General features: G+C 38.0%; 2 protein-coding genes across 4 annotated transcripts; one reads left to right on the top strand and one right to left on the bottom strand.

The window, feature by feature from the left end:
* The first annotated feature begins 4,547 nt into the window (after positions 1 to 4,547).
* Positions 4,548 to 6,399, top strand: LOC122666739 (protein ALP1-like). Its single transcript, XM_043862803.1, has one exon. It carries the CDS (start codon positions 4,550 to 4,552, stop codon positions 6,221 to 6,223), a length of 1,674 nt encoding a protein of 557 aa, XP_043718738.1. The 5' UTR covers positions 4,548 to 4,549; the 3' UTR covers positions 6,224 to 6,399.
* Positions 6,400 to 9,167: 2,768 nt separating this feature from the next.
* Positions 9,168 to 18,195, bottom strand: LOC122669947 (RNA-binding protein 1-like). Of its 3 annotated transcripts, XM_043866865.1 has the most exons (7): positions 18,051 to 18,195; positions 14,481 to 14,596; positions 12,671 to 12,974; positions 12,482 to 12,543; positions 10,425 to 10,506; positions 9,737 to 9,848; positions 9,168 to 9,509 (listed from the first exon to the last, which is right to left on the bottom strand). In XM_043866865.1, the coding sequence occupies exons 1-7, from the start codon at positions 18,106 to 18,108 to the stop codon at positions 9,506 to 9,508; spliced, it is 738 nt and encodes a 245-aa protein (XP_043722800.1). In that variant the 5' UTR covers positions 18,109 to 18,195; the 3' UTR covers positions 9,168 to 9,505. The 3 variants fall into 3 exon arrangements, with proteins under 3 accessions (XP_043722800.1, XP_043722802.1, XP_043722801.1); XM_043866867.1 differs by lacking the exon at positions 14,481 to 14,596 and having other exon boundaries at positions 18,051 to 18,189; XM_043866866.1 differs by lacking the exon at positions 9,168 to 9,509 and having other exon boundaries at positions 9,733 to 9,848.
* Between the last annotated feature and the right edge of the window lie 4,365 nt (positions 18,196 to 22,560).

The following is a 22,560-nucleotide window of genomic DNA, read 5'->3' on the forward strand; positions in this document are numbered from 1 at the left end:
ATAAATTATTGGGAGAGAGTTTGCTACACGGACAGTGCGCAGTGGAAGGACAATATGGGAAAATACTAAAAATAAAGAGGTATATGAGACATGTTATAGGGGTGGTGCTACACTAATCTGAAATTTATGAGGAATGTTTGCATGCAATTTTGAAATTAAACTGATGTTGTACAAAACATTTTTCCTAAATTATTTTATTAATCAAATTTTATTTTGATATTATTATACAACAACAACTATAATCTTATCCCGACTAAATGGGGTCGGCTATATGGATTCAAAAGAGGCTATGACAATAGTAGAAAAGAGAAGCAAAAAGGAGTAAAATGAAGTTAAAAAGAAAAATAAATAAAAAGAAAAATAAATAAAGAAATAAGTAAAAGCAGTAGTCAAAGCAACATCCCAGGAACATCCCCCTACAAGGGGTCGGCTACACGGGTTCTTGTCCTCCAGACAACTTTATCCGCGATCATACTAGGATTGAGCCCTACCACTTGCATATCGTTTTTCACCACTTCTCCAATAGTCATTTTAGGCCTGCCCCTATCTCTTTTAGCTCCGTCAAACTAAATCTGGTCACTCCTCTTTACTGGAGCATCCATGGGTCTCCGTTGTACATGACCATACCACCTCGAGCAGCTCTCACGGTCATATATTTTGATATTATTATATATTCATGATATTTTATTTATCAATCTCTAGGAAATAAAGAATAATTTAGCTACTTTTGAACAGTAAATATAATTACCTATTTAAAAAATTAAAAAAAAACATTTATATTTCGTTTGTAATTATTCTAAATTGGACTGTCATCCTCAAATCTTTTATTTACATTTTCAAGATCGGATTGAATCTTAATATATGCAACTGAGTGGGCCATTTATTGACTTTTTAGAAGTCTTTGATTAATTGACTTGAAAAACAAAAGTGTTTCTATCCAACGCAAAACCAGGTACTTTTAAGTACCAATATGTGTTCCAACCACCAAACATAAAACAACTTCATATTTTAATGAACTTATGAAAGTGTTTTTGTTTAAGAAAAAATATAAGTCGCCGGGTAGAGTATGCTAGCACTTCTTAGTCTATTTCACTCCTCCTCCTCGCATGAAATGAGGAGTATCGGTGGAACGGTACGAATTAGAGGTAAAAAGTTTTTATTAAAAAAAAATAGGGGCAAAATCTTTTGACACGGGTGGATTCATATTGGTATCGTATTGGTTTTTGGTATGACTGATACCTTATTCGATACCGTGTACTGAATCAATTTGTAGGATACCATTTTGTCACATTTCTTTGGTGTGATCCCCAATGTCGCTTACTTAAAGCACCCTCTCTAAAAAAAAATAGTCCTTCAATTAATATCATCCAAATAAAAATGGATTAAAATGATTTAATTCCAACAGAATGGAGAGAGAGTATAGTTCTCGTACTTTGATTCCTGCTACAAGGCATGCCAACAAGATTAACATGCACTTTTAGGGGCAAAATAGGATAGAGAAAAAACAAAAGGAAGGGTATTATCGATTGTTCATCAAATAAGGCGGATTTTATTCCATTTGTAGTATGGCGCCCCAACCACGGTGTTAGTTACCTAGTCTGTCAACCAGGAAACTTTTCTCCTTGTAAGACTTTAGATATCAAAATCGATGACCTTGTATCATCCATTTTTAAGGAAACCTAAGTGTAAACTTGGCCGATACGGCCAATCCATGTTGATACCATATTGGTATCGTATCAGTTTTGAAGATGACCGATACCCAATCTGATACCGTACGCTAAAACCATGATCCCTAGAGCGTAATGAATAGTGACAAAACGGTTTCGTATAGAAAAATAGAGAGGTCATTTCATATGAGAAGGAGAGAGTTAGAGAGATAGAGAGAGAAGGTGCTAGTGTACCCTTTATAGTCGACTTAGACAACTTTTTCCTTTATTTTTTTTAACTAACGATCGAGTGGGTAATAACAAGATATTTATCCATCGGATAGATTGAGAGTCAAAACAACAACCTTTCCTACACTACCAGCCACCACCATGCCAGGAGACTTCCCTCATATTGAGCTTATAAGTTATAAAGGTTGATGTTCTCTATGCCGTAATACAGCCTGAGCCTGTGCCTCCGGCATAGAGAATATTTGACCAAGTTATAATTAACCTAAGAAGAGAAATTTACACGCTACATCAATGATAATGTAGAGAATCGCATCATCCACATGACACTCACATGAATCAAAACATGAGACCTTTATTAAAAAGCAAAAAAACAAGAGAGGGAGGATGCCAGAGTGGGTCCTACATCTCATTATGTGAGAGGCACACTACACTTGCTAGATGATAAATGATGATGATGAAAATACCATGGACAGTTTGACCCAGACTAATGGTAAGAAACTGTCCCAACTCCCAACTCGGACAGGGCCACATCTACAATCCTTAATAAATGGCCCAGATAACGTGTTTCAGCTTTGTCAGTTTGAACTCAACCCGAACCGGATTCATACCAACAGTGACGTGTCGAAGGTTATGTCGTTGGATCCCGATGCAACGTTAAAGAGTGAGATCTTACACCACACGTTATTTCTGGGTTGCTGACAACTCGCATCTCAGCCTCTCGGGGCAGTCACATTCAGAACCATTGGTCAGCGATTGGGCCCACATGAATACGGGGACTTTAAAAGTCAAAGATACTCTGTCCTGACACTGTGGCAGGGAGGGCAGAACGTGCCGCGTCCACCGCCATGGCTCCTTTGCTCTCTACTCGGCTATTTTAAAAAATAACACGCGTAATATTACGTAAGATGACGTCAGTACCAACGTATTGTGGGACCCATAAGGCTTCTGCCTGTATGGCTGTATGGTAAGATCTTCGTTGTGCGGAGGACTGCGGACAGCCGGACAAGTGCTTTTATGCAAATATGTTGAAACTCAGGGGCTTAACAAATAAAAGCGTAATTTTATTATTATTATTTTCTTTTGAAAATAGATTTGAAAAAAATAACGCAAACCGATTGCATTGGCGTGGGTGTGGTTTCTATGTCTACACACAAACTAATGCTTTTATGCACAAAAAACCATGTAGCCTTTAATGAGATTGAAAATCGTATTCAAGTCAATGCCTTTGTGTATATTTTCATTGGTTACCGTACTAGTGCGGAGGCTACATGATGAGTTAACATTCTCTTGCCCGAAAGATATAATTAGATAGAAGGTACACTAGCACCATCTCTCATTTATATATCTCCTCCTCACATGAAAAAACTTTTTTGTTCCCTATATATATGAAACTATTTCGACACTCCTCCTCATGTGATTGTTATGAGATTGAGTGTTTTTAAGCTGAATATTTCTTCATCTTATTTGATGAAGTAATCCCAATACTTATGTGTTTAGAAGAATTTGATGCATGATTGAAAGAAGAAATTCTAAGTCCTATTTTTTTCTTCATGGCCAATATTTGATTGAAATCCCTACAAGGAACCAATGACAAGAGCATGAAAAGCTCATGCAACGCTAAAGATGTCCAGAAAGCTAACATGATTTTTTTTGAGGGAGGGGCATACAGAGGCTCTGTTTGATCATGGAAAAGAAACCAAATAAAAGGGAGTGAAATTTTCAAATCTCAAAAATAAAGGAAAGTAAAACTTTTGCACGAGGTCAGGACCGGTCTCTCAAAACACGGAATTGGGGATCAAATCGATCTCAAAAACCCTAAAATCGGCCCATAGATTTGAAAACTCCATGATTGTAATAGTTTCTTGACATGTAACAGCCAAAATCGAGATTGATCACAGCTACTTTGGATCCCAAATGGGTTGTAACACCATATTTGAAACGTTGGTCATGGCATGAAGAAATAGTCAATGGTGTTTGTGCAAATACATAAAAATACTGGATTTTACAACAAAAACAAATGTCTAACATAAGATCTAATATTTGTTTAGGAACCCATCAAAAATGCCATTTCACATGCCAGTATCCCATAGACCTTCAACCTTTTCTTCAGCTTTCCACTACCTCCTTATCCAACTCATGCTTACTATAGTCTTCCTCATTTGACAAGAAGATTCCTCCTCTACATCAATTCTTTTTTTGGGTGAGGGGGGGAGGGGTGGCATTTAAGTTTTTAAGGGTTAATAGAAAAAAAAAAACAGGAGAACCACATCTCCCTTAGGCCTCATGTCTCACGCGTTCCAATTCCATAATTAAAAAAAAAAAAAGAAAGGCAAGAATTCTTCCCTGGTTTTTGTCAAACCATGTTTAGCCATTTTCACAGCCGAAATCTGAGAGCTTCTGAGATCATCTCTATGTCCTCTTAAGTCTTCCCAACCGCGTTATCCAAAGTCGCCGTCACACCTACCCAAACAAACCCAAAAAAAACAAAAAAACAAAAAAGGCAAATTAAAAAACCCATCTTCCTTAGACCCTTCCTTCAACCGCGTTCACACTTAAGTCTCTCTCTCTCTCACACACACACACACACACGCTTCCCCTTTCTTCTCCATCCATCTCTTACACACACCTCTCTCTCTGTATAAATAACTATAAATATGTTCATCTCCTCATTCTCTACGTCTCTGTGTTCACATTCGTTGCTTCAGTTTGATTATTATCCAAGAAAAATTCTTACTTTCAGATCAGAGATTTCTTCCGGAATGCAAGTCACATCTCTTCCTCTCTCAACCCAAGACGACTTGTCTTTCTTCTACAGCTTATTTCAAGATACCCTTACTGAAATGAATCCCAATAACACTGCAACCCCAACCAATAGCACCAATAACAATAAGAAACGGCGAAGGAAGGATGTTGATGAAGATGATGATGAAGAAGCCAAGGGGGGGAAGAAGGGTTTGAAGGAAATTCTCACTTCGTTACTCTTGTTGGAAGAACAAGAGAGATCTGATCAGAACGAGTGGGCTAAAGCTTCTCAATTTGAGAAACAGCTCTTTGAGGCCAATAACAAACAGAGAACTAAGGCTACGCTTGAATACTATTCTCAACTTCAAGATTCTTACTCAGACATGGAGGAATCGGACGCCCACTTATGTGCTAAACGTTCCCGTCTCTCTGCCACTGCTGCTGCTGCTGCTGTTGCCGTTGCTTCTGCCAAGTCCAAGCCTGACCCATCGATTCCTCCTTCCGTCGGTGGCGCCGCCGGTCCCCACCGTCGCCTCTGGGTGAAGGACCGTTCAAGGGCTTGGTGGGATCAGTGTAACCATCCTGATTACCCAGAGAAGGAATTCAAACGCGCGTTTCGGATGAGTAGGGCTACCTTCGACATGATATGTGAAGAGCTCAATTCGGTCGTTGCCAAGGAGGATACCATGCTTCGAGCTGCGATCCCTGTTCGCCAACGCGTTGCTGTCTGTATATGGAGGTTGGCTACCGGTGAGCCTCTCCGTCTCGTCTCTAAGCGATTTGGGTTGGGCATATCTACTTGCCATAAACTGGTACTTGAGGTCTGTTCCGCCATTAAAACCGTTTTGATGCCCAAATTTCTGCAATGGCCAGACGAGGAGACCTACAAGAAGACAAAGGAGGATTTTGAATCTATTTCTGGAATACCAAACGTGATCGGCTCCATGTACACTACCCATATCCCAATTATTGCTCCCAAGATAAGTGTTTCTGCGTATTTCAATAAGAGACACACAGAGCGTAACCAGAAGACTTCTTATTCGATTACAGTTCAGGGGGTTGTTGATCAAAAAGGGGTTTTTACAGATGTTTGCATTGGTTGGCCTGGTTCATTGCCTGATGATAAAGTTCTTGAGAAATCTGCTCTATATCAAAGGGCTAATGGAGGGCTCTTGAAGGGAGTTTGGATTGTTGGAAGCTCTGGTTATCCTCTAATGGATTGGGTTTTGGTGCCTTATACTCACCAGCATCTTACCTGGACCCAACACGCCTTCAATGAGAAAATTGGAGAGATTCAACGCATCGCTAAGGATTCTTTCTCGAGATTGAAGGGAAGATGGAGCTGCTTACAGAAGAGAACCGAAGTGAAACTCCAGGATTTGCCTGTGGTTTTAGGTGCTTGCTGTGTTTTGCACAACATATGTGAGATGAGGAATGAAGAAATTGAACCAGAGCTCAAGTTTGAGCTTAATGACGATGAGGTTGTCCCTGAGAATGGCCTTAGATCAGTGAGTTCAATGCATGCTAGAGATAACATTGCTCATAATCTCCTGCACCATGGCCTTGCAGGAACTGCTTTTTTGTAGCTCAAACAAATAGAATTCCTTTCTGAAGAACCCAAAAACAAAAAAAAAAATTTTGACTGGATAGAAGATTTATGATTCTTTAGGTTATGTGGCCTTGTCATAGAATAATACCATTTTTATTAATCCTTTGTAGTTTGTGGAGGGGTGTATGTATAGGATTCTTTTACTCCCAAAACTGTTGTGTCTATTGATCATAGAGACTTGCTTTGAACATGTATCTCAGTTTTCCATACTTCAATTCGATCATCCATGAGAATAATTTAATCACCTTTTGTTTTTGTTACAGCATTTATTTTTTATGCATTTTGTTACAGCATTTTCAATTATCTTCTTTCTCCCTTAATGTTGAAAACAAAATAAAAATAAATACAATGAATGAGAAAAATAATGATCAAGTAATTTGAATCTCGATTTGTGAAGCTATGGCTATTCGATCTGGTATCCTATAGGCTATCGAGGACAGTCAAGACCATCTTGTGATTGAATCGGATAATAAAGTTCTAGTCTCCACCCGCAGAAGATATCATTCACATTTCATCCTCTCTAGAATCATGCTCTTTTGCGTTTGCTTTTGTTCCAAGGGAGGGAAACAGATTGGTTATGTAGGACTGTTTGGCCCAATTCCACTCTATAACTTCTTCAAACTTGTACTTCAGAATCCATGTGTAATACCTGTTTTTAGCAGTAAAGGTATGCTGACCTAAAAAAAAAAATCTTGATTTGTTTTCGTTATAAATTATTTTCAGAGTGAAGATTTCCTTGTTTGTACACCGATTTGGTTTCACTATATTCATCGTTTTTAACGTTCACACCGTACTTGCCGTGTCTGGTCCGGTAAGGAAGTTGTACACTCTGGTTCATCTCATTTACCACTCTTACCGTATTTTACTGTGTCTAGCTCGATAAGGTTTGTATACTTACCTGGTTCATCTCATTTACTGCACTCACCGTATTTGGAGTGTCAAGCCCGGTAAGGCTTGTACACTGATCTGGTTGCATTTTCAAAAGCTTCCTGTTGAACCGGCTAACCTTCTTAAGTGGATTGAAATCCCTTCCCTCACCCCCCCCCCCACCCCCCACCCCTTTAAAGAGGGAGAGGTTAAACTTCAGTTGGAGCCTTGGAGGTTTTGGTTGGCATGGCCTAAGACAGAATATTCTCAACATAATGGAATTGTCTCAGCAGTTCTCGGAGAACACAGTCCTGCAGTGGGCTTGAAATTTGATACTTTGGGGTTGGAGAAAGATACATTCAACTACCTTCACTTTGGCTTGATATGAAAGCATTTTGCAAAGAAACATGAGGAATCCACTGGAAAAATATGAAACTTTGAGAAAGCGTCTAACAACCTCTTACCTGGCTTTACATTAACAATCTTCCATTCCCAGCACATCTAAAAGGATTAACAAGATAGATATACATTCATCATGAGTCAACATTAATGTCTTGTGCTCCATGCGCACGAGTTAAATCAGTTCTGGTTTAAACTTGAACAGGTTGTTATTCCCAAACTGTTCAGATTTTCTTAATCATGTTTCAAAATTCCAATTCGAACAAAAGATATCGTATACTTGGAGGACCATAACATAAGCCCAGATTGGATGTATTTGAATCATTGAACACAAGGTGGAAAAGAAAGATAGAGAGAAGGTAGAATCACTTTGCAAGGACTAGAGCTGCAATAATATAGTATTTCTAGTATCCAATCTACTAGATCTTCCACCAGGACACTACAGAATTCCAGTTAAACTATCAAATTTGTGAATATCGTGCCAGTTAGTTGATTTATTTGTTCACTGGACATGTTATCTTTAGCTCTCTGCATACATTCCACACACAGATTGTATCCCTTAGTCTGGTGGATGGTCTCCCCAGCCTGTAGCAGTAGTCTTATTGACATGGTGTCCTTCCCTTTCAAAGTGAAAATTTCAAATCAACAGCTTTAGGACTTTGGAGAGGATTTGGGCAATCCAAAAGAAAGAAAATCAACTGCCTTATATTTATTTAAGTAGGGTAATGTTGAAAATTGGTGTCTGCCTCCATTCTTAATTTTGTAGTAGCATTATTTACAATAAAGGTCATCAAAAAGAGAGGGCATTAAAAAGCAAAACTGGGATTACTATGATCTTTTTTTCAAACTATGAGATACTATGAGATTTTTTATATATAAAAAGAAAACAACTATTTTAGTCTAAGAAAGCATAACTCATGCCAAATGATGGTTGCTACTTGCAACCCCAAGTTGAAATTTGTAACAACTTCACTAATCAATAGAAATCTCAGTGGAATATAGTATCATCCAACTTGCTTCTTTGTTCCCACCATCCCTTCTTCATAGAGTAGAATTCCTTCCTATGTTACAACTAGGCATGTGCCATGTTGTATCAATTATCCTATGAATAATAACAATAAAATGAAAACATGATCCTTCAACATGTACAGAACATCCAAATCAGCCATTCAGCCCCCACTATTGCAATTCTTCAATTCTGACTAGTAATCCTTTGAATTATTTCCCAAGAGAAAAAAGAATGGCATAATGACAATATTCGCCACAAGACGAGGGCTATTGGAGGAAAATTTGTGGCATGCAAAATGACAGCATATTGTTAAAGCAGTTGGACTATTTTGGGTCAACAACAGAGTTGTCAAGGCGCCTTGGTCGCCTAGTCGGGTGCCTTGCGTCCAGGGCCCTAGGCCCCCTTCCAACGCCTTGGGTCACCTAGATGCCGTGACAACTATGGATGACACAAGGGCACCAATCTGTATGAAACATGCAACATTAACAAAATCCTAGGCTCCCCTTGGCTCCTTCATCAAATCTTGAATTCAAGGCCTCAATGAAGCATAGGAATATGAAATACTGCAAAGAAGCTACATTTGATCAAAGTATATTGCATTACCCCAATTACGATACTAATTAAATAGTAAACCTTCTGCAAGGTAACACGAATTTATCATTAACTCTTCCACATGCTATGCCTCAACCAAATCAAATACATCAATAAATATCAGCTGTCAAGCAGAACTGGAAAAGGACAGGAATATATGCAACTTCTTTGCTAATCATTTGTCAAATAAAGTAAACTCATAAACTCTCCCATTTTCTTCAGAACCAACAAATACCAACCTTCTAGTTCAGTAGTTGGCACCCTTGAATGTACACCTGAATTTGCAGGCTGGAACATGGGGTCCCTTGGATATCAATGTGTTCCCAACATGTACGTACATAAAAAGGTGTTCTATTTCCAAGTAACAGTTCACCATAAAGCTTTGTTGTGGTTCTATCTGAAAAGTGAAGCAGCAGACATTTACATCAACTAGTGTAACCTACCATATGTGAAACAGCAAAAGAGAATAGAAACTTTACATCCACCCTCTTTTCACATGCTCTGAATTCCTAGTAGTTTTTTCTAGTTCAAAAATTATTTAAGTTTCTCCACCTCTATGGCCAAGATAAAAACACACTGAGCTATGCCCTAATCAAAACTCAAGATGTCTAGCTGACTGATTACCGTGAAAGCCCACGACGTCGCTCATCATGATCAGATGGTGGACGGAAGGGGAAATGTGCAAATTGAATCCTCAAGACAGGAGCATCTGGTTTCTTGTCATCAAACTTGTAGCCTGCACGTAACAAAAGTTTCACATACATAGTGATTTAGGTCCACCCACATGAGAATTTCAAATAATGACATAGTCAACAAGTTTATTGTTGATCTGTTACTGAGTTCCCTTTTTCTTTTTTCTTTTTCATTGTCATCTTTATAATTTCCTATTTTAAACCATCCATAGAAATGCTCACGTCGGCCACTAGTGATCTCAAGAGTCATCTATATTTCACCCTTCAGGGTAAATAGGAGTCGGGCTAGTGATGCATACATCCAGGACTTCAACATTGACGTAAAACTTAAAAATTTAAAATTATCAGCTGTCATGACATGTGATTTAAAGGGATTCTCTATTTCAGGAATGGTTAAACTCAAGACCACAAAGCCTTTTCAGGTTGTTACCATATGCTAAAATAGGTATCCAGTGAACCAATCCATCTGCATACTTCACATTCTCAAATTAAAATGAAGTATGGTAGCTTCGACAAGTTTCTTTTCTTTAAAGAGACTGACAAAAGATGGAATGAAAATAAAAACACTTTTCGCTAATAGCAGGACCTCTAGTCTGTAAAAATACACATAAAATACCAACCTTGAAGAGCTTCTAAGGCAGTGCCAGCACATTTTGCATCATCAAACTCAACAAAGCACAGGACCATAGCCTTATCTCCAGTCTGCAGTTTAAACACATTCAGATTAACAGGAACCAGCATATGAACTGCTCAGCCAAAATTGATCCATTGAATCTACAGTTTAAATAAGCATGCAACAACATCTTTTTCTTGAACAAGTTTAGGTACAGAAATAGGTAAAAAAATGGCAATAACTAATCCTTGGCAGCAACCAAACTTTACTTAGTTCCCCTCTCTCCACCCCCCCACCACCCCAAAATATATATATATATAAAATAAGGATCAGTGGTATTCCAAGTCAGATAGAATTGATTGTTTGCTTGAGCCAGAAGAGGTATATTGAAGGTTTTTCTTTAGTTTTTTGGGTACTCATATTTGAAAGATGGTAGTGGCTGTGAAGGTGTAGGCTGAGGGGACCTCTCTTGTTCTTTTTGGGGAAGTTCCATTTTCCCCACCACCAATAAATTTTTAAGAGAAAATATATTTCTCCACTCTCCCTATTTGAAGAGCTGTATATTTACCAACCCCCCCACCACCCAAAAAAAAAAATAAAAGAGAAAATAAGAAAAATAATTTCTCTAGTGCCCAAACTCAAATGAAAGCTGGTACACTCTCCCTGTCTCATATTCTTTCTTTTTTTGGTACAACTCTCTCTCTCTCTCTCTCTCTCTCTCTCTCATATTCATCAGTATAGTATGTCTCAGAATTAATACTTCTAACCCATCAATGAAGGCCACCTTCAAGGCCTGTCTCATATATTCTTTATCAAATTATTGATAAGAATTCTGCTTTCCTTTTTAAAGATGGGTATATTTCTAAGTTCTAACTTTTTGCTGGAATGAGTATGATGGGTTGTATTAAAAATTTAAAATCATCAGGGTTGCAGAACGTGGATGTTGGAATTTTCCCTGATATTTTCATTCTTGGACGTTGGACAATCTGAGGTGGCATATTGGTGGCCATGTACTTCAAGATTGTTTGATTGCATTCCAAGGGAAAGGAAAGATAAGGCAAAGGAATAGAGAGGGAAGAGGTTTCAAACAATGTTGTTTGGCTGCACATGGACAGACATTCATCAACTTTTCTTTCTTAATTTTGTCCCATCTTTTGTTGGGAGAAACATTTTGTGGGATACTCTTCTCCCAGAGAAATGGCATTTCCTTTCTTAAGGGAAGACGACCACATGCACATTCTACAATTTTTTTATGAAAAAGTTCCCCTTCCCAATCTTCTTAAAAAGGCAACCAAATGCAGCAAAGTGTTTGGAAGTGTGGAAGCATACTGGACCTTTCCCTATAAAGAAAACCTTTTTTTTGTGAAAAAATAAAATATATTAAATGAGAAAGAAAAGATATCACATTGTCCGAGTTATATATACTTAGTTTTCTACTCTGGCCCTCTGTGCTAACTTATGGGCTATAGATATCTGAACTCTATTTTGTTTTCACAGACAGCTTCGAGAGCTTTAATAAAGAAAAACTTTTGAGGAGGTTTTGTGCATCTTCAGTTTTTGGAGTGGAATTGCTGTCAGAAGACTTGTAAGACTCCACCTCTCCTCCCCCCCCCCCCCAAAAAAAAAAAAAAAAATGAATGGCTTCAAAGAATTATCTTATCAAAAGAAAAGTTCCAAGAAGACTAATTTTTGTGCAAAAGAGGATCACTTATATTGTCTTAATGTGTCTGAAGTAATTGTGTTATGTGTACTGTGAAGGAGCACGAAACAGTTCAAGATCACCTCATGCCATATGTTCTCATAATGTCTTCCTAAAAGTAGTAGGAACCATAACAGATGGAACAAAAATAAACAAAACAACCAAGGTAAATAAGACATTAAATTCAATTATTGTTATGACCAAATCTTTTGCTAATCATAAAAACAGCAATTAAATATAGGTACAGGAACAAATAGATAATATTGTAGGAAAGAAGGGAAAGCTGACCCTTTTCACCATTATCAACAGAATATAGAAAAAATAAAAAGTCAACAAAATGGGTATATTAATGATTGGATACATACACGTCTAGGCTCCTTGTGGACAACTCTGATTTCTTTAAAGCCGATAAAAGGACGGAAAAGATCTTCAGCTAAAGTCAAAGATACAAACAAAAGGAACAGATAAAAAAAATATATATATATATAGAGAGAGAGAACTGCAAAACAATACAAAACAGAGCCCAAAACAATAAACTAGACACAAAAGGATACGAGCTACTTCTCTTCTGGTACAATCATTGGGAAGTCCATCAACAAAGAGAACGTTTGATTCCTCCACAGACAGGCTATCAGATTTTCTCAAAGAGTTGGACCGTTCACTAAGCATGCCAGGCATGCTAGGGTTGATGCCCAGTGAAACATCCCGCCTTTGGCTAATTAGAGCTGGATCCTCTAGAGGAGATGGAAACCTATTTATGCTTGCACCAGCTGTCAATCCACTGGGTCCTAGTGCAGCATGACCAGCAATGCCGCCAATATCATCTAAACCATAAGCCCCAGGCCGCAATGGTAAGACCTGCCAGCGGCACCAAATGAAAAAAAATATATATTAGATAACAGCAACAAAATTCCCAAATGTTTGCTAGGAATCTCATTACAACATTGATTACTCCCCCTATCCCATAATGACTCCCCTTCAAAAAAAGCCTAAGGTTTGAAGAGGGGCTAAAACATTAAAAGATCCCCCTCATTTTTCAATATTGCCCTTCCATTACTCATCAAACTCTAATAAAGTTGGGTAATCGATGAATGTGGTAATCAATGTAAGGCAGTCAAAATAGTAAAACTCACAAAAACTCATTACCTAATTTGTGAGATGGAAAAGAATATGGGACTACCAAAATGGGAAAGAGGACTGTCTATGTGGGATAGAGGGTGATGCGGAATCCGGGTTCAAAGAACCCTAATTAGGTTCGCTATGGGCCCACCCCGAATAATAGAACTCAATCAATCCAAAAACTAATGGCAATTTCGTAATTTTGTGACAAAATAGGCCCCAAAGAGTAATGTAAGAAGAATATTGGACCAACCAGGAATTAATTCAAAAGATAATGTCAATGTTGGAAGTTAAAGTAAGGCACGGATAAAACAGGAACAGTAATAATAGTTAGAGGTTTTTGTGTCAATAACATAAAATTGACCTTTAAGAGTAAATAAGAAGAAGAACCTTTCTTCTTCCTCTTGAAGAAACAGCAAAGGTGGAAGGAGAGAGCTTGCTTGCGATGGCTACGGCTCTCCACCCAGGGATTCAAATCTCTTGGGACTAGTAAGTTCACAGCTCCCTGCTCTATTGATTCCAAGCTACACAAATCTCAAAACCTAAAGAATATTTTACCAATTATTTGCTGAACTAGAAGAGGGTGGTAATTGCAGAACTAGTCCTGGTTGTAGTTTGTGTTCTCATAATAGAAGAGGACTTTGAGTGATGGTCCAGGGTTTGGTTCACCCTAGAGTAAGGAATCAGCATGCAAGTTTCAGAGTGAAAGGATAATAATTGACAGGGATCAAACCACTCTTATTTGGACTGCAAGCAACGTTAGAACAGAGAAAGAAGAGAGAAGAAGAACTAATAGGCAAAAAAAGGAAGGAGGAAGAGAGGTATCACAGGGAGAGGAGAGAAGAAGAGATGAGAGGGGGGGGAAGGGATCGCACAACTCAGCCACACGACTACTCAAACCAAAACTCTATATTCAATTTTCAAATCTACACTCTGACGTAGGGTTACTTGCATCTTAATAAGAAAATTAAACTCCTGAGAAATAGCAACTCTTAAACTAGGAAACTAAAATCAACTCAAACTGGGAAACCCAATATCCTACGTAATCAACCCAAACAAAAGATAACATGATTATCCCAATAAAAAAAAATAACTTCCTAAAATCCTACTAAACCCAAAAAAAACCCAATTGGACCCGGTTCTCGGTCTGGGATCTCAAACAGGCTCGGCCCGGTCCAAGGAAGTGCTCCTGCATCAGAGGGAGTAGAAAATAACACATCAATTATGACAAAGTGGTACTCTTACATCCTTATGCAGATAATCTGAAGAAGACCCTCGCAAATTATTTGAGCTCAAATGATGAGTTGTCAACGCTGGGTTAGAAGGCGAATAACCAGGAAATGCAGTTCTTGAAGTAGTATCTGTTACAGAGAGATCCATCAACAAAGATGTCAATGCAGAAGATGGAATACCCAGGTGATGTAACTAGAGGCAAAAGTATATTAAGCATTAACCAAAAAGATGAAATACCAATTTAATAGTTTTATCCCGAAAAAGAAAACAATGTGACGGGACTAGACGCATAGTAACCCAAACGTTAACTGAAAATTTCTTAGGGAAAACATACGAAACAGTGGTAAAATGTGAAACAAAGTGATCAGAATCAAGTTTTCTCTGATTAAAAGAAACATATATTTTTCCTACTTCCTTTCAGAGCAAATTAGAAACAGAAAATTTGGTAGCACCTTTTTGCTGCAGCATCACTCCCTCTAATAAATTGGTTCACACCTGATAGCTGAAAACTAACAGAATACTACCCTAGGCTTCCACCGCATTTAGAGAGCTAATGTGTAGTTGCATGCATATAGTTACTATTACCAAATACCAAATTGTCAAGTGTCAAGTGTCAAACAACACATTCTGCTACTCTGCTCTGCTTTTTTATTGGGAGTTAATGATGATGATGACAACCAGCCAGTATTTTTCAGACTAACAGACTGGGTAGTTGGACTCTTCAAGTCATTATCCTGGGCACAAACCATTACCCCAAGGGAAAGAACCATTGATTGCCCAATTGATTGCACGAATCTGCGATGATGGTATATAGGATCTCTCAAAACCCCCACATGACTGCAAGAAGTGTAAAAGGATTTTCAAGTTTTGGGGATTCATCTAGCAAATCGATAATGAACTTAAGATCCAAAGGTGGAGTAAGAACATGTAGGGAATAGTCCAACTGCACTGCTTTACAAAATATAGGTAATGTAGTCCTAGGTAGGTAGGAGACCTACTAGGAGCCAGACAACAGGATCAATCGCAAAAGGGGTTGTTGGTTCGAATGGACAGCACTAGGATTTAGGTTAATTCTAGGGTTTAGGATGGGAATTTGGGAATGGATCTTATATGGCTTTAATATGCAGGTCTAGGGGGTTATTATGGGATAAAAATAATTGGATTTGGGAAGGTTTTAAAATTCTGCAATTCTGGACAGAATTGAGTTGCAGGTTTTGGGTTTAATGGAGTGAAGGAATGGAGGGGATATAGTGGGGATTATGGACTGGGTTTAAGGTCGAGTGTAGGGAGAGGTGTGCGGGATGTAGGCTGGAAGTATGGTTCGAAATTGATGGCCAGATCTGTAGTTATAAGGGAGTCCTAGTTGAGGTAGGAGTTGCAGGTTTAATGGAGATTAGGGTTTGATGGATGGAGGGGACTATGGATTAGGTCTAAGGGAAGATAAAGGCTGGTAGAAGAAGTTTTAAAAACAAATAGCAGGTTCAAACTTACTGGATTGGAGAGAACAATGGCAGCAGCTTGATAACTTGAAGAAACCTCCCGATCTTCACAATGCAAAGAGTCGCAGGAGTTCACCCACCCTATCCACCTTGAGATCCACAAGGATATACACTCACAAAGAGTAGCAGTAATGGCAGCAAGCATAAAGCTAAGTGTTATTAATCAAATTCGTATTCAATGTTGGCCTCCCTTACAAACTTATATAGAAGACTCAAAATTAGACTTAGACACTAAAAAGGAATGGCCTAACCCTATCCCTAACCTATTAGGTAACTTAAACTGACTAAGAAACTAGAATACTAAAAGAAATAGACTCAAAACATGGCTGGACTTATAGAGTCCTAAACTAGCCCAACTTATATCACATGACCAATTAAGTTGTCACATGACCACTTAACCAAGTCACATGATCACTTAAATTGAACCAATTGGATGCAACCAGTTTGAACCGGTTCAATTAAAAAACATAAAAATAAACTAAGTATTGAGCTAATCCCGTATGCAACCTATATGCCCATATTTTAGGCCCATAAAAGTGGCCTATTACATTAGAAATCCATGGGATTAAAGGCCCAACATGTATGTAACCCAACCCTAGACTTATTCCCAATGACAAAAGCCCTATTTGGTGATGAATCTGCATCAATAGGTTATTCCACATTATATACTACTCCTTTATTTTTTTTCTACGGCCTAAATGCCTTAAAGATTGTCCATTTTGGGATTTGTAGCTATTCCAAAATGTTAGTCCATTTCAAGAATTAATGTGAGAATTTAGGTTGTTTTCCATTTTAACCACCATCACACGTGCAAATTTAGAACTCAAGTTGATAACAAGGCAAATGTATGGAAAATACTTTAGAGAGAATGGGAAGTTGAAGTATTAATAATGATTCTTTATAAAGTACATTTTTTTTCCAAAACCGACAATCATTGTAGAATAGAGGGAGCAATTTTCTTATGGGAGAAGGTTCTCTGAGTCAGTGGCATAGAGGAGTGCACCAATGAGGTGCAACGGAACGGTTTCGTACATCGGAGGGCAGCGAGATCATTTATGTGAGGAGGAAAGATAGGGTGCTAGCATAACCTCCCCTGACGGATAAGTATTTTCAAAAACCAGGGGGTGATTTGAGTTTCATTTGAAAACCAGGGGGTGACGTGTAATTTATCCTTTAATTAAATGAGTCTACTTGTGTGGGATTGTTGGGGGTCAGGTTAGCTTGGGTGTTAGTTATCCTTGTGGGAGAAAGGTTAGCTTTAGATGGTTTGGCAATTGTAACTAGGATTTAAATCACTGCCGTTAACTTTATCTTGTATACTTAGAAGATTTTATTACCTCATTGATTCATTTCAAATTCGGAAAGCAGAGGCCTATCTACATATGGGGTAAGCTTTTCCATGTGATCATAGGATCCCAACAAGCCAGTACATGCCGAACAAAAATATCAAGTAAGCAGGAATAGAACACCATACCCATTTATGTTGTTGCATTTCAGTTTACCCCATTCTGTGTGGTCTTATTTCCAACGTAAGCTTTAAGGCCACTTGAGGGCCTTTTGGAAGGAGTGTAATAGCAGAACTTTATTATTTCATTTAAATTCTTCAAGACTCACTATCGAAAGAAGATATTGAAGGACTTTGGCTTGCAGCCTTCTTCAACTACTGGGACTATGATTTTCCTGTTTGGTTTTAGATTTTCTCCTAATCAAATCATCTCGTTCTTACCTTAATTGAGGATGGAGATGGCAGACATTGTTCTTTGGAGAAGAAAAAAAAACCCCAACTTACAATGAGGATGTAAACAATATAAACAAAAACCAAATAAAGTTTATTCCTCGCTATCCAATAAAATAGCCAGTAGCCCACGAGAAAACAGATGAGAGAAAACCTATTTTCACAACATTCAAAGTGATATGATATCCCGTTGATGATAAAACTCAAACATTCAAATAATTGAGGATTAAATCGGGCATGTAATTCCGATTGTTTTACAGCTTCTTTCCTCGAACGAAATTTAAATCAAACGAGAGAAGAAGAAATAAACGCATAACGAAGTAGGGCAATCACGAAAAAGAGGAAAACCTCTTTCAGCAGCAGAGGGAGCAGCCACAGCACCATATCTCCAGTAGGGTTCGCCCATGCCTTCCCTTTCAACTTAACCGATCTTCTTCTTCTTCTTCTTCTTCAGGAGATTACTACGGTCACTGGCCTCGATCTTCCACTATCGACTATCGTTATAGTTTTAATTTATACTAAAATAATTCTACCCAAAAAAAAATTTATACTTAAATAAGACTGTTTATGGCTACTATTTATATCACCCTGAAGGCCTGAATTATGAATCGAACGGTTCACAAAAATAAGTAAATTATTTGACATTTGATTACGCTGTTACATCACAGAATCATAAAATTAGCATCTCTAATGTCCTCGCTGTAATTCTTGCCGCAACCGTTACGGCGGTACCTCACAAGCTCACATGCCAAGTGTAAATCAATACAGCGAGGGGATCGCTGGGTGGTCCCACCATCAGCATGAGGCCAATGAGAGCAGGACATCAAACAACAAGGACTTTTTATCACCTGCGGTTCCCCTACCCGGTACAGTTCCCTAGTGCCTCTAATAAAAAGGAGTGGACCCCACCCGAGTAGTGTGTTTGGTCAGGGGGTGGAATGGCCATTTCAGCCCCCCCTATGAGAGGAACCGCACAAACATACCGGTCAGCGAACCTCAAGGGATAAAGGTCCTCAAACAAGGGTTGTCTCGAGATCTTTATCCACCCAGGTTCCCTATCCGGTATAGTTCATACGGTTCCTTTCATAGGGCGGAGGAAATGACCACCTTACCCTCTGCCCGAACACAATGCCTGGATAGTTAGATGGGATCTACCCCCCTCTTATTAGAGGCACTAGGGAACTGTACCAGGCAGAGAACTTGAGGAGACAATTTTCTAGTTCTTTCTCCATAACCTATGCCTTGGGGCTTGGGGTGTCAAAAGTGAGACCGAACCGCATCACTGTCTTACTGGACAGGTTTTAGCTTGTGATATTACAACCCCGAACCAAATCGAAACTGGCTCAAAAACCCGGACCAAAAAACGAAATAAAAATCGATCTATCGCGATAAGAAACCGATAAAAACCCAAAACCCATTAAAAAATCAGTTTTTCTATAGTTTTGTATAATTATATGTTAAATCGAATCCAAATCGGACTGAAACCGTAGCCAACCCCAATAATAAACCAATAAACCCAAAACCAAACCAAATTAAAACCGAAACTGAGTCGAAACCAAACTTTCCTTATTGGTTTGGTTTTGGATTCACCATTTCCGCACTGGAACCAATTCAACCCAAACCGAAACCGACCTGAACCAACCTATTGACACCCCTTCCTATGCTAGTGCACATGTTTTAAATTAATTTTTTTAAAAAGCGAAAAATGAATTAAAAAATATGATGTGAGGGGATATGGGCTCACGGTTTGAGGAATCGGTATCGTATCGGCTAATTCATAACAGCATTGGTAGAGATCGAATGAAAATATATATCCCTATTTTTATTCAAAATTTGGATTTTTTTTTTTACATTTTTACCCTTGGTCCGTACCGATCTACAGGTCCTGGAATCAATATCAGCAAATGGCAGAGGTCGATATTGATATGAATGGTCGATCCGATACCGATTCCTCAAACTATGGATAGGAGTTGAATAAAAATTTAAAAAAAATTTGGGAAAAAGGGGCAATTTAGGTATTTTAGGTACCAAAAGAGAAGGAGAAGTATGGGTTAATATTTTTGCCGGAATTAGATGTGAAATTATAAGTAAACGTAGGGTCAAGTATTAGGTAGTGATCCATTTTTTTTTCAAAGGGTAATTTACTTGTACTTCCCATATAATTTGCCTAAAATAGAGATACCACACGAAACCTTGGCGAGGTATATCCCTCTAGTTTTTTTTCATACCCGTTTAGGCTTACATCATTAGAAGGGTAATACAAAAGATAATTTTACGCTCATCAAACAAAATATAATCACTCAAATCCCCAACACTCTTCATGACCATTAGAAGCATTCCTTTCGAGCGAACTCTCTGGCAACTCTCTATGGCGATTCACTCTGGCAACTACACCTGCAACTTCGGGAGAGTGCTACCTGCTATCAGGAAGATTCCATAAGGTGGGCTAGTAGAGTCCCACTTTTGTTTTAATAAAATCGGTTTGATAGTGTTGATGGGGGCTACCTTAAAGGTATGAGTCTAATTTTCATGTGTTGTTTCCTTAATGGGAATAAAACCCTAATTTCTTTGTAGGGTTGGTCTCTACCCTCACCACTATTGTCACTAGTCCATTAAGTGAACAACCTAAAAAAACCTAAAGTTTTATGAAAGAGGGTAAACCAGACCAACACAGTTCGCGTGCAACAGAGATCCTCGTTAAGAAAGGATTCGGCTTTCACAGCCATGGATTCAGGTACGTCAATCACACCTTCGTAATTATGCATGATGCTCATTGATCTCTATGGATGTTTATGCATTAGTTATTCTATCACTATCTAGCTACCACTTGTCATTCTTAACCACTATCCACTACCTATCATTTGTAACCACTACCTGTCATTTGTAACCACTACCCATCTCATTTTACTTTCTTACCGGCATGAAAAGAGATTTCGGTCGAAACCAATCGAAACCACCGAGATATCTCAGTTTCGCAAGAAATCAAGACAAGTTAAAGATGGGAGTTTAAAAATTACAGGGTTTCGGATGGTTTTAATTTCGCTCTGAATACCTATATAAGTGTTACTTATCCCCATCGAAACTTGATGAAACTTGATTGAAAACCAGGATAGACACTTATTTATGTTAGAAATCATGAGAGACACTTATTTATGCCAAATATCATTTAAGTAAATATTTTATATTTTGTTTTGATATCTAAATAAATATCTTCATTCAGAGGGTCAAACGTAACTCTTTCACTATAAATCAGATTTAAGCAATCTTGGACTTGTTTGAAAGCTTCCAAAACCAAGCTTTCCAATAAATCCAATATTGCTTAAATATGATTTATATTGAAGGAGTTATGTACCAGTCAAACTTAATTTGGTGTGCGTGAATGCTGTCAAATCGCTATGAATAAAAATATTTTTTGAATATCAAAGCAAATGAATATTTTACCGCACTTTTGATTTTTAATAATGTTTTACCATATTAAGATTTATGGAAATTTTAGATTTGAGAAAACCCAACATTAAAAATTTTAAAATTACACCTATCACCGAAAATCCAGTTAGTTTTCTTGAACTATGGGGTTGACTTTTTATCCTTTTGGAATTTTATTTTTTAACTATTTTCATTGGATTCAAATAGGGGGTATTTGCTTGTTTATGAATAGAATCTTAAGTAAATGAATTAACAACTTAAATGATTTTTGGCATAAATAAGTGTTTGCCTTGACAACTATGATTCTTAATACATTGTATGTACACTAGTACACTTGGGTCAAAAACCACAAGCACCATTTTGAGTGTTTTTTTTTTTTTTGTTGAAAATAGTTCATGCATTGTATTTAAAATATAAAAAACAGGCTGTATATAAAAAATCAGACCTAAAAAACTATTTTGGGGTCTCGAAACCATAGACTCGAGTTGGCTAGAAAAAAATACCAAGTTTCGACCTGGTTTTGGTTTTGGGCTGGTCGAAACCTGAGATTTAGAACCTTGCTTACTGGTACCACCATATATCCATGAATGAAAAAGAAGAAGAATGGTGTGTGTTGTGCTTATCCTCCATTCCACGGTCCCAAAAGTCGGTTAACCTTTTGGGATTGGTGTGTGGTTTGTGTGATTACACTTTCATAAAAATAAAAAAAATAAGAATAAACTTTAAAAATGAATGACTCATACATGTTCTAGAACTTCAAATTTGAACTTTGAACTCATTCACACAGTATAAGCCATAACATTGACACAAGTACATCACATTTTATAGATAATTCGTTCAATGCATGACATTGACAGAGATACATATTGACAACAATTTACATAGCAACTTACCAGATATTTCAGCTCAATAGAACCCTATAATGCTCTAAAAGCCCTATCCCTAAAATTGGATTTTAATCCTCTCCAATGTCCTCATTTGCCACTGAGGTACAGTGCAGGGCTGGCTGAATGACACGTGGAATATTCCATATGTCATTCAGCCAGCCCCTCATTGCACCTCACTGGTAGATGAGGGTGCTGAAGAGGATTAAAATCCCCCTAAAATCCCTCTAACTAATTTCAGCTCAATCGAACCCTAGAAAATAGTTGAATCTCTATCCCTAATTTCGAACCCTAGAATCTTGTAAATCCCTAGCCATCAAACCAATGATGAGTTGTTTGATAATTTGCTGCTCCAATTTAGCTCATTAGATCTTTCTTTTCAGAGGAAATAAACTAAACCAACGATTTCAGCTCATTCAAGCATTCAGATTAGTCGAATGAAGAATGGATTAGGGTAGAACATAGAATAGGGTAAGAAATTACCTTCACAAGGATGTGCAAGTTGTCAGGAGTGTTCGCTGATCTTCTGGTTGTCGGAGCATTGCCGG

The sequence above is a fragment of the Telopea speciosissima genome, chromosome 7 (genome assembly GCF_018873765.1).
Source record: "Telopea speciosissima isolate NSW1024214 ecotype Mountain lineage chromosome 7, Tspe_v1, whole genome shotgun sequence".
NCBI classification, from domain to species: Eukaryota; Viridiplantae; Streptophyta; class Magnoliopsida; order Proteales; family Proteaceae; genus Telopea; species Telopea speciosissima.